Source organism: Sceloporus occidentalis, unplaced genomic scaffold (genome assembly GCF_023333645.1).
Source record: "Sceloporus occidentalis isolate IW3139 unplaced genomic scaffold, rSceOcc1.0.p SCAF_4, whole genome shotgun sequence".
Lineage (NCBI taxonomy): Eukaryota > Metazoa > Chordata > Lepidosauria > Squamata > Phrynosomatidae > Sceloporus > Sceloporus occidentalis.
The window spans coordinates 122,783,207-122,795,945 of NW_028316984.1; the positions used below are offsets into that span (position 1 = coordinate 122,783,207).

Genomic DNA, 12,739 nt, shown 5'->3' on the forward strand with positions numbered 1-12,739 from the left:
TACAACTTGGTGAATCTAAGGCAGCTGTGAATAAGAGGGAAGGGAGAACAAAATGAAGGAGTTTGTTTAATATTTATTTATTTATATAAAATCCTGATATACATGAGTAAATTTAAGAGAGAAAATAATTAGAGGAGATCAGTGCGAGGAAGTAACAAATGGTTTGTTTGTCAATGTATTATTTGTAATTTTTAAATTATTATTATTCCCTCTTTTCCTTCCTCCTTCTTTCTGTCTTCCTTATTGTGGTCATGTCCAGATGGCAATTTCTTTCTTTCTTTCTTTTTCTTTCTCTTTCTTTTCCTCTTAATTTTTTTCTTCTATTTTTCCTATTTCTTTATCATTCTAAAGTCAGCGCTAATAGTTGATTTAAGGGTTGTGTTACTTGTAGGTTGTATGTGCATATGTATGTATATGTTTTTTGGTCTGGTTTTAAATGGAAACTTTAATAACAATTAAAAAAACTACCAATCCCAGGATTCTCTAGGTTGGAACTGTGATACTTATAAAGTGGTATCAAACTGAATTATTGGAACCCTAGATAGCTCTTTGTAGCACAAATCATCTTAAGTTCTGAGATTTTTCTATAAACATGGCAAAAATTAATGTTCAGTGTAAAGTCAAAGGCTTTCATGGCTGGCTTCCATATTTTTTGGTGGCTTTTTCGGGCTATGTTCTAGAAGAGTTTATTCCTGACATTTTGCCAGCATCCAGAATGATCTTCTCTGAAGACTCTTCTAGAACATGGCCACATAGACTGAAAAACCCACAAAAAAACTATTAATGTTCAGGTTCTTGAAGTTACACACGTTACTCATTTAAAATAAGATCTTGTCTGTTTTATATAAAAATAAAAATATTTGTGAGTTGCACTGGTTTATTAATAGGGAATACATTCCTTATTAGGAATTTAAGTATAATGTACCAATTTAAATACAGAGAAGTCTAATTAGGAAATTTTATAAAATTAAGGAAAAGTAGGGTTGGAAGTGCAAAATGTTTTGCAGGTGAAACAGTTTTAAAAATCTGTTTCATTCCTTTTTACAGATAAAGCCCTAAGAGAACTTATTGAACGCATTCTTCAAACAAGTTACTTTGACAGTACTCACAACCATCAGAATGGATTGTGTGAAGAGGAAGAGGCAACACCTACACCTGCAGTTGAAGATCCTGTTGCAGAAGCTGGTGAGTAAAAGCAAACCAAAATTTCCTTAGCATATTCCTAGGCATTTTACTTCAGATATCAAACTTACTTTGACCAGTGAAAGTTTCTTCCAGGTTAATGTATAGGATTGCATCCCTGGTATATTTGTAGGCATTTTGAAGCCTTAACTCTGTTTCATATTTTCAGTGAATTGGATTAAACAGTTTATATGTCTGCTACAAACTCCTCTTTAAACTATCTGATTTCTCAGCTTACATTTGGGCCTATAAACCTCTTAGAGCTTGCAGGGTAGTAAACAGATAAATACTAAATTCTTTGCTGAAATTCTTAGGTTAAACTTTTAGAACATGACTCAAGATACTTATAACTAATCCATGAACACTTGGTTTCTGTGGATGCAAATGTTCAATTGTTGCTTATGATTCCACTTCACTGTTTGTTTTTTTAAAAAGTTAACAATAAATAGGTTTAATATATCTTAATGTTAAAAATGTTTATAAAAATGTGGAGTAATTTGCAGAAATTTTCAAAACTGTTGTATTGCTTGAATTTGATTGAAAGATGGAAATATGTGTTGGAAGTAAATATTTTTTAGTTCAGCTTCATCTAAAATAGTTTATTTTCGTCACAGAGCCAGAGACAACAGAAGACTACACTGAACCCAGTGAAGTTGAATCAACAGAGGTACTATTCAATGGAAGAATTGTTGTCACCTTTTAACAATGAATGCTGCTGTCTTACAGTTGTACTTTCTCACTTTTATTTTAGTATGTTAACAGACAGTTCATGGCAGAGACTCAGTTCAGCAGTAGTGAGAAGGAACAGGTAGATGAGTGGACAGTTGAAACTGTTGAGGTAAGGTATTTTGTATGCTTAGGTAAACTTGCAATCTCTTTTCATTCCCTTATAACTCACACACAACTGTAATCTAAATAAAATTGTGCTTTTTTTAGCAAGATGAGGTTGAATCTCATAGGGTGTCCTGATGAGAACAAATAATTCAAAAAAATATTCCCCTTTGTAAACATATAGATTCAGATGAGAAGATGCTTCATAGCTGAAAGTTTACAGTCCTGGCGGTTGCAAAATCAGGACATTTAATTGTAAAAAGTCTTTATTTTTCAATGCTAGTTATGCTCTTACCCACAGTTCTTAACACGAAGATTTATGCGGTATTTTAAACATTATAGTTACAAATTTTTAAAAGTACCAGAATGTCCTTGGATCCAAAAGTATTTTTGTGTAATCAGAAAGCATTTCTGCTCATGCTGGTCCCCCTCCAGATTTCTGCTGGTCTGCATTGGAAATTAGCAGACAGGAAGTCCTGTTCCCATGAGCAAACCTCTGCTTATACAACTTTGGATCCAATTCTATAGCTGCCATGATAAAATATTCTATGGGAAGTTTTTTGTTTTATTATTTCTTTTGACAGCCACTAAAACCTTCTTTGCAGATTCAAGTTTCAAATAATGAAGGTTTTTTGAACTTGTATTTCAGGATTTTTTTTGTGGTGGTGGTAGTGAAGACGCTACAGTTTTCGATTGAGTTATAGCAACGTGTTGAATCTTTAGAGTTGTTCATGAAAAATGGAAATAAATATGCCCTCTAGGTAGAAAAGTTGTTTTTCAGAATGTTTAAACATAACAAAACCTCATTCATTGTAACTGAGACACTAATTGTCACTGACTTCTGCTCTTGAAGATGTAATGCATATACAGTCAGCCTGCACCATACATGGTCTTCCCTTCCGCAGTTTTCAGCATACGTTGAAGCTGCAGTACAATTTAATGAATGGCGCATTGCGCCCCCATTGTTTTTAATGGGGCATGGACATACGTGGTTTTCCCCTTGCACTGGGGGAGGGGTCTGGAATGGATCCCCCACGTAAGGGAAGGGTGGACTGTACCAGTTGATCCATTGGAATAGATGTAGCCTTTTCATCCTTTGGTTTTGGTGGTGGTGGTGTAGCCAAATGCTTTTCATCTTTTGGTTTTGGTGGTGGTGGTGTAGCCAAATGCTGTTTTGTGTGGAATCTTTATATACTTTCAAAACACATAGGCATTTGACATTGGTCATTGAATACTGATTGTAGATGGTATTTTAACGATGATTATTTGGTAAAAGTTTCATTTTATAGTTAAAATTAATGTTTCATGTATGCACATTCTGTAAGAGAAATCTGATGCTTGAACTTCTTAAAGATTTCTGCAGTCATATACAATTCTGGGCAGGACATCATGTGGAACTATCAGTCTAGGAGAAATTTTTAGCAGAAAGATTGCTCCTAGTGAATAGAGTTTCCAATGTCCATAAAGGATTTTTCTTATGCAGTATGTTCTGAATGTTTTTTTCTTTGTGCGGAGGATGGGGTGAATACAAAAAGTTGTGGAGTTTAGTCTTAAAGAACAGAGAACAGAGTTAAGTAGATAAACACTTACACTTAAACACTTAAACCTTTGCTGCATAATTTAATGACTCAAATATTCAGACCATAGAGTATAAGCAGCATTTATTTTGAAGCTTTGCAACCTAAGATTTGGGTGGGTTTTTTCCACAACTGTCTAAAACTCACCTAACTCAGTTCATTAAAATGCATTACTTCACATCTGTAAAGACTAATGACACATTGCTGAATCCAGTGCTGCATGCATGATAACTTAGGAGCTCTTTCTCAGTAATCCTTAGCTTTTCGAGCAGGCTTTCAGGGTTCATAGGACAAAGGAACGATCTCATCATTGCATGTATTTCTGCTGGTAGACCCTGGCGAGTACAAAATGATAACTGCAAACCTGAGTATAATTCTGCTTCTGTGGATGTCAGTGGTGCTTTGATTTTAATAGTTTGGCATTGTACCTTTAATAGACAAGTCATTATAAAAACAGTACAATCTAAATGTAAGTGGAAATGTCTAGAAGGGAAATTGTTATCAACAAAGACACATCAAAACCTATAATAGTTGTGTAATCAAGAAACTACAGCTTTATATGATTTACTTTGGTTGTAGTTCTGGAGGATCTTTTTCACATCCCCAAAAGCTAGGAATTAAAGATCCATTATAAATAATGTTTAAAGATGCAGTGTGGATGTGTTAGTATTTCTGGTGATGTTTTAGTCTTTCTGGGTTAAATTCCATTTGGTTATTACGATTTGAATTAAAACCTCAAACATTTGAATAAAACAGGGATTTGAAATGAAGGCATCTTAGCATTGGATTGCTAAAGGTTTGGTGCACTCAGCTTCTACTGCAGCCAGATTTCATTTCTCATCTGAGTTAAACAAACAGAAATACTAACATTATCTAAATATTTCAATTCTTAATATTACAATTCTTTAAAATTAATACTTTTTAAATGTTAATATTTGGAGAAATGTGTATTTTAAATAGCAATTAACAGTCATTTTTGCTCCTGTGATCATAATAGGCCAGTACTGGAAACCAACGTGGACTCATTTTCACTATTGACTGTTTCTGATGTAGGTGGTAAATTCACTACAGCAACAACCACAGGCTACATCTCCTCCAGTTCCAGATGCCCATACGCTTACTACTGTGACTCAAGCAGATCCCCTTGTTAGGAGACAACGTGTGCAGGACCTTATGGCACAAATGCAAGGACCCTACAACTTCATGCAGGTGTGCAGTTTCCCCCGTTTTAAGTCATTCATTAAGATGAGTTCTCAGTTTTTAAAGAGATTTGAAGTTGAGCTGATTTGAACCAAAGCTTTTTTTTTTTTTTTTTTTGGCCTTGATTTGTTTTATACAGTGGTCTCACCACATTCACTGGGGTTAGCAGTGAAGGACCCCATGAATCTGGAAAAACTGCAAATAATAAAAAAAAAAAAACCACTGTTCTTTTTATCTAAGAAAACATTTCTAAGGAATCTCCAGGTCCTCCAGTACACCTCTATGGTTAATATGTGCCAGAAGTTGGTAATAGAATCATGCTGGAGGACATACAAATGCCTAGAGAAGTGTTTTCTCTAGGAACATCTAGGTTGCCCAGCAGAACTCTGTGGTCAACTTCTGGCAGAATTGTGCTGGAGGACCTAGAGATTTCTCGAGAGAACCTGTTAATCAAAACCACAAATAATCAAAGCCGCAAATGTGGAGGACCAATTGCATAAGGAATTTTTAAAACATAAATGAGACATACCTGAATCTTGTTTTTATTATTTAGGACTCTATGCTGGAATTTGAGAACCAGGCACTTGACCCTGCCATTGTTTCAGCCCAGCCTATGAATCCAGCACAAAACTTGGACATACCACAAATGGTTTGTTCTCCAGGTTGGTGACATTAGTTGTATTTAGACAGAATGTGTGAAAAAATGTCATTATAACAGAAGTATCTAATAATCTATTCTCTTATATTTTGATTTCAGGAAGATTAGTATGTTGTCAGTGAAGCTTATGAATATTAGGGAGCATATAGTTATTTAATGAAAAATTTGGTACAGTTTTAGGCTGGTTTTGAAGCTGCTAATATTCTGTAGAAAATTATTGTTTGAGTCTAATGCAGTAGTCTACTTTAGAAATACAGTAGCTTGTATTAATGAAACAGAAGAGCAACAATCAAATAATATGAATCATACTGTAATTTCAGTTCACACTGAATCCAGACTTGCACAGCCCACCCAAGTTCCTGTACAAACTGAAGCCACACAGGTAAGAACCATACTTCGAAAATAATTAGTTGTAATTCTTGCTATCCCCAACTCAAGGAAAATTAGTTTCTTTGAAAATGTCTTCAGTCTGTTGTAATTAGAAGTCAGTAAAACCTTGAATAAAAACAAAGAATTAAATAGAAATAAATTTGACTGCTGAAAATATGAGTTTACTCCAACATTAATTCAGCAGGTTCCCATTGGTTTTAGTTTGATTCAAGCAATACTCTTCAATCAACTCTTATTGTAGCATCAAGAGGCAGTGCAGTATAGTGGTTTGAGTGTTGGACTACAGCTCTGGAGACCAGAGTTCGAATCCCTGCTCAGCCATGGAAACCAACTAGGTGATCTTGAGAAAGTCATGCTCTCTCAGCCTCAGAGGAAGGCAAAGGCAAACTCTCGCTGAAAAAATCTTGCCAAGAAAACTCCATGATAGGTTATAGGTTCATTGTAAATTGGAAACAACTTGAAGGCACACAACAACTGTAGTCTCCTCTCCGCTTCCTGTGCTAGTTTGGATTGATGGGGCACTAATTGGAAGAGCAACATAATGGTACTGATTATTGGAGAAAGAAAACCAAACTAGAGAACATTGCTTCTCAATCCCCTTCATCTACTGAGGAAACCTCCATTTGACCATAGTTGCCTGTTCTGACAATTATACATATTTGTTTTAATGCCTGTTGCTGGAAAGAAAGTGGCTGCTTTTGACACTTGCAGCAGCTGGAAATGTTTGTGAACATTTTCTTAGAAAACCTGAACTACCTTATATACTTGTGTACAAGTCGACCTCATGTATAAGTCAAGGGAAGGTTTCAGGATTAAAATCCTGGATTTTGATATGACCCATGGATAAGTCTAGGGTAAAATTTAGGGGGCTATAAGGAAGGATGGAAAGAGGGAAGTGCCACTTCCGTCCCTCCTCCTCCCAACCTCTCCCAACCAATTCCCAGGTGCTGGAGGAGAGATTTTCACATCAGATTGAGAAAGGAAGCAAGTGGATTTAAATGGAGAGTTGTTTCCATAGGAAGCAAGATCTTGCAAAAGGGACCAGAGAGAGAAGCAAGTGGATTTAAATGGAGAGTTTTTCCATAGGAAGCAAGGTCTTGCAAAAGGGACCAGAGAGAGAAGCAAGTGGATTTAAATGGAAATATATATATATATTTAATAGGAAGCCAGGGCTTGCAAAATGGAGCAGAGAGAGAAGCAAGTGGATTTAAATGGAGAGTTTTTCCATAGGAAGCCAGGGCTTGCAAAATGGAGCAGAGAGAGAAGCAAGTGGATTTAAATGGAGAGGTTTTTCCATAGGAAGCCAGGGCTTGCAAAACGGAGCAGAGAGAAAAACAAGTAGATTTAAATGGAGAGGTTTTTCCTTAGGAAGCCAGGGCTTGCAAAACGGAGCAAAGAAAGAAGCAAGTGGGTTTAAGTGGGGAGATTTTCTGATAGGAAGCAAAGGCTTGCAAAACAGACTAGAGGGGGAAGGAATTGGCTTGCTAACCTTTCTAAGCACTACTGATGTATATTGATCCTTATATAAGTCTACCCAAAATTTTAGGGTCAATTTTTGGGAATAAATTTCTTGACTTATAGTCTAGTATATATGGTATATTATTTGACATATATTGTTCAAATAATCATGGCTTCAGTTGTCCTCTGATCTTTGATTTTTATTTTTTAAAATCCATTTAATTAATTAAGCTTAAGATATCAGGGTTCAATTTATCACTACTGTAGCAAGTGGAGAAAAGTGAAACTACTGAACATAAGGTATTTGGGGCCCATTAAAATGCCTAGCTACTTCTCAGATATGAGTATGGAGTAAAATATAACATTTTGCTTGTTATAATTACATTGTTGTTTCATTACACCATTTCTCACTGTATGCAAAAAAATTTTTTACAAAAATATATTATAAGGTTATATTGGATTCCAGAACTAAATTTTACCATGGAGGATTACTCTTGCCCTAAATTGCTTTTATCTTGAGAAGTTACCACAGTTAAATTCGGCACCTTGGATTCTTGTTTGTTGTGTCTTTTTTGATTAATTAAAAATGCTATTAAGCTGTTGGAAACCCCCCCCCCCCCCCCGGTCATGTATTGTGAGCCTAGTGCTTCACCTAGGCATCCTTAGGTTTCTGTTTCATTTTCTCCACGAAGGTTTCCTAATAGCCTGATTAAGCTACAGTCGGCCCTTCTTATACATGGGTGTTTTTATACACAGATTCAAGCATCCAAGGTTTGAAAATGTTCAAAAAAAGTATAAATTTCAAATATCAAACCTTGATTTTCCATTTTGTATAAGGGACACCATTTTGCTATGTCATTATATTTAATGGGACTTCAGCATCCACGGATTTTGTTATCCACAGGGGATCTTGGAACCAAACCCCTGTATATATTTTCCTCAGTCACATGTCACAATGAATCCTGACAGTTTTTCTGTTTTAAAAAAAGTAGTGTAAGGAGTTTTTTGTATTAAACTATGTTTTAGGAACACATTGCCTATAACATCTATTTCCTTATATTAAATTGAGAGTAATTTTCAACTTGATCATAAGTCCAGCTAGAATGTTAAAGAATTATGGAAACCTCTGAGAGTAGACTGATACTTTGAAATCTAATGGTGTGCAAGGGCTTAAACCTAAACAGCTAATGGGGATAATGTTAGCACACACTTTTATGTATTGCAGTTCTGAATCTTGTTCGTTTTAGCTACATCCATGGGATAATCCTATATTACAATATCCTTAGGTCCATTGACTTCACTGCATTGCCTTAGATGTTACATAGTTCTTTATAATGCAGTTATTCCTCAGATAATGAAATCTGCGAACTGTGCTCTAAGATGTAAATAAAGTGTAGTTCCTGGGAACCTTTTGTTAGGAACTTAAAAAGCTAAATCTTCTGTAGGATCTGGTATTATATGTGGACAGCTGATTCAAGTCTGGTGGATGGTGCCAGCCGTTTCTTCTCTTCACCAAAGTGGGTGCCAATGACCCTTTATAAAAGGGAACTTCTCTACCAAATGTTTCATTGACTGAAATATGCCTGTACTGGGTAATTTTGAAAAATGGGCAAAGCTTTTAAAGATTTTGCATCTTTTGACACCACTTCCTGCATGAATTGATGTTTAGGTTTGAATCATAACTGTGTGGATGGTGTGTCACGTGACAGACTGTTTAATGACGGCATTCTATAGTAATGCAAGTACAGTGCGCCCGCTCCATACGCGGCTTCCTGTTTATGTGGAAGTTGTGTCGCCATTAAGTGAATGGAATGAGTGGCTGCTGCGCGTGCCGTGCCGCCGTGAGCACAAGCCCCATTCTATTGAATGGGGCTCGAGCTTACGCGGGATTTGCCTTACGCAGAGGGGTCCGGAACGGATCCCCCACATAAGGCAAGGCTCCACTGTATTAGATGTTCCTCTTGCCTGTCTGCTGAACACAGCATTCCATTCTCCCTTCAACCTACTTCTGTGATGAATGATGTGCAACATTCTCTAACACAGCCATATAAAATCACATTTGTATATGTGACACTAGTGACATGGATTTTCCTTTACTCTTCCCAAATCTTCAGAAAATCCTGGTTTCTTGGTACACCCATTATCTCCTTGCAGCCAGTTCTGCTAAACAGTAAACTGTTTGCCTAACACCTTTTAATCTAATAGATTAAATTAGGGATTTTCACTAAATATCTCTGATTTTTGACTCTCAATCCATGCCCTTCCTTTGTTTATCTTGGGCGGGGGGGGGGGGGGGGCTAAACTTTTGTATCACACTAGTAACATGGAAATTTTCTGATTCTCATCCTATGTAGATTCAATAAACCTAATCAGTAGACTAAATGCCCTGACTGTGATCTATCTGTTAGCTCATTTATATAACAACTTGTCCCTTAAATCAGTTTGCCTTGGCTGTAACCCCTTTGAACTCCCTTCATATTTTGGGGGCTGGAATTGGACCTCATCTGCTATGCAAACATTTTTCCCAGTCCACTTGCGGGAAATGAAGAAAAATCTCACATGCCTGACAAATTGTGCATATAAAGTCAATTTGTCCAGCTCTTACAACATTATTCTTGTTATTGCTGGATATGGTTGTTCCTCTGACCCTATACAAATCCCAATCCCAATCCTGTATTATAAGAAGAAACTGTATATAAGCCTGCTGTTACTAGAAAATGAAAAAAAAGTAAGTTCATCTGGCTTTGATGAAAGCTGGTATGAAATGCAACTTTTTGCTAGAGTAGTGCTTATTTATTGGGACAAATGAATACATCTTAATGTTTCTAAACATGATGAATTAATGTAGAAGAATGTTTCTATCACAGATATAAGTAAAAGCTCAAAGACTTATGGCAAGGAGTTGCCCAAAGGCCCTGGCAGGAGTTTCTGCTAAACTTTAAAACTTTGACAGGTCCCCTTGGTTTCTTCCACAAGTGAGGGATATACAGCATCCCAGTCCCTGTATCAGCCTTCTCATTCAACAGAGCAGCGGCCTCAGAAAGAATCAGACCAGATTCAGGCAAGTTATGAGACTTAATTTTGCTTGGGAAGGGAAAATGTGCTGCATTCCTGCATATATAACAAGAGCAGCCCTCTAAAGAATGTAGAAATCAATTTTAGGTATCACGTTTTGGGCATTTTTCCAGCTGATGTGTGTGCCTAATCGTGTTTGTGTCTTCTAAAATAAAAAAAAAAGCTTTTTATTAGAGATCATTTCTATGATAGTTTAAATAAGTGTGTCTGTCCATCTAATCAGAGGGATAACTTGCCAGGTACAACTTTTTTAATAGGGAGGAGGAACATTGCAGATTTAGTATGATTTGCACAAGCACTTATTTTCCACATTCATTTCAGGCATGGTGTCAGTACAAAGTGCTGGATTCCTTCTCCCTGATTGTTTAGAGCAGTATAACCAGTGTTAGGTAAATGGGGAGCATACAGCTTATCCTTGCATTAGGTACACTTGGTTGGTAATTACCTCTTTTTCATAGTAGACTGTCACATAATGATTTATGGCTTGCTAACATCAGATTGAAATTTATTTGTCAGGCTTCAATAACTCTAAACGCAGATCAAACACCAACTTCATCACCACTACCAGCTGCATCTCAGCCTCAGGTATTTCAGGCTGCCTCTAGCAAACCTTTGCATAGCAGTGGAATCAATGTTAACGCAGCTCCATTCCAGTCCATGCAGACAGTGAGTACTAAATAAATCTGTTTATTTGACTGTTCATTATAGATAACAAAGTGAATAATAGGCAGTTATGGCATGAGTGCTATTGATAAGTTGCATGTTGGCAATGTGCATGAGTTCTAGAAGAGTATTTGGTAACAATTTAATGAAAGTACTGAGTGCTTAAGTTTTATTTACTTTTGTTACAGGTATTTAACATGAATGCACCTGTTCCTCCTGTCAATGAGCCAGAAACCCTAAAACAACAAAATCAGTACCAGGCCAGTTACAGTCAGACTTTCTCCAATCAGCCTCACCAAGTAGAACAATCAGAACTTCAGCAAGAACAGCAGCTTCAGACAGGTAAACTTGAGAGATGGAATCCCAGTAGTTCATTCTAAAAACAAGCTTTCAACAATTCTAGCTGAGATAAACAAACCACAGTTTGACATTCTTGATGTTTTGGACATGTTTGATGAGGAGAAGCTGTTTCACTCTATTTGTAGAGATTTACAACGGAGAACACTCTTGTTAGATACAGATCATATGTTAATTTTTCTGCCTTCGCTTACCATAGTATTTTTATATAACTGAAATAACAGTCTGCCTCCCAAAGAAAAATCGTTAACAGAAGAACTAGCAAATTAAATCAGTTACACTGAAACTGAACCTTATGATCTATGCAGACACTTAGAGGACATTTTTTTGGGATGCAGACTGCCATGTTCGATTTAATTCTGCAAATAATCTTTCTTTGGGTAGGTTAACATTACTGTCCTACTTGGTGGCTCTTAAGCAGAGTACATTGGTGAGTTAGCTTGATATTATTTGAGACTTTAGGAGACTGGAGTCTTAAGTTCAAACTTTTTGCACTTTCTTGGTTTTCTTCTTTTCCATTTTAGTGGTTGGCACCTACCATGGTTCCCCGGACCAGTCCCATCAAGTGGCAGGTAACCACCAACAGCCTCCACAACAGAATACTGGGTTCCCACGTAACAGTCAGCCTTATTATAACAGCCGGGGAGTGTCTCGTGGTGGATCACGCGGCACTCGAGGCTTAATGAATGGATACAGGGGACCAGCCAATGGGTTTAGAGGTAAAAACTTAAAAACCTTTTAAGACTAATTCTGAATGTTTTTCAGAAATGCAAAATGTCCAGATGCTTAAGCATTATAGTGGCATGCTTTTTTTTTTAATGACATGTAGTATAGAGTTGTCTAAGCTTGCTGCATTTGCACTGCTGTTTAGAATACATAATGAATTAAAAGTGCAAAGCAGCAAGCTTTGAGAAGGAACTAACATAGGAGCTGTTTTCATGGAGACATAATATAATATGGTATGCATCTATATTCCCATTTATAACATACTAAATGGCTGCATCTTTTTTCAGGATTTGTTGCTTCCTTGGCTTGCAAAAGCAAGTTATTTCACTTACTCAAATTATGACATTTATTGGGATTTCTAATTTTGGTCCCTGCATTTATTAAATCACTTTAAAATATGATTTATAAATGCCTTGATATATGCAATGTGAAATCTTGAACTATACTGAAGAAACAAAATGGCACACAAGAGCCAAGATGCGGTTTAAACATCCATGAATTTTGTATCTGAAAGGTTAAGTTGACATAGGTCTTTATGTCTATTTAATATTGCATCAGGATGATCTAGTATTTCTGAGGGCTGTTGCCATGTATAGAAAAAAAAACCTACTAGCTGGAGACA

General features: G+C 36.5%; 1 protein-coding gene across 6 annotated transcripts in view; it reads left to right on the top strand.

Moving 5' to 3' along the window:
• LOC149314577 (caprin-1-like) overlaps positions 1-12,739 on the top strand; it is a 44,749-nt gene that overhangs the window by 26,082 nt on the left and 5,928 nt on the right. For 3 of the 6 annotated variants that reach the window (XM_089521411.1, XM_089521416.1, XM_089521412.1), the window contains exons 7-16: positions 1,048-1,185; positions 1,797-1,849; positions 1,934-2,020; positions 4,644-4,799; positions 5,344-5,452; positions 5,769-5,830; positions 10,250-10,357; positions 10,888-11,037; positions 11,223-11,376; positions 11,916-12,110. In XM_089521411.1, the coding sequence (XP_089377537.1) occupies positions 1,048-1,185; positions 1,797-1,849; positions 1,934-2,020; positions 4,644-4,799; positions 5,344-5,452; positions 5,769-5,830; positions 10,250-10,357; positions 10,888-11,037; positions 11,223-11,376; positions 11,916-12,110 (1,212 nt within the window). The remainder of the gene's footprint in view (positions 1-1,047; positions 1,186-1,796; positions 1,850-1,933; positions 2,021-4,643; positions 4,800-5,343; positions 5,453-5,768; positions 5,831-10,249; positions 10,358-10,887; positions 11,038-11,222; positions 11,377-11,915; positions 12,111-12,739) is intronic. The other 3 variants (XM_089521415.1, XM_089521414.1, XM_089521413.1) reach the window with 3 other exon arrangements.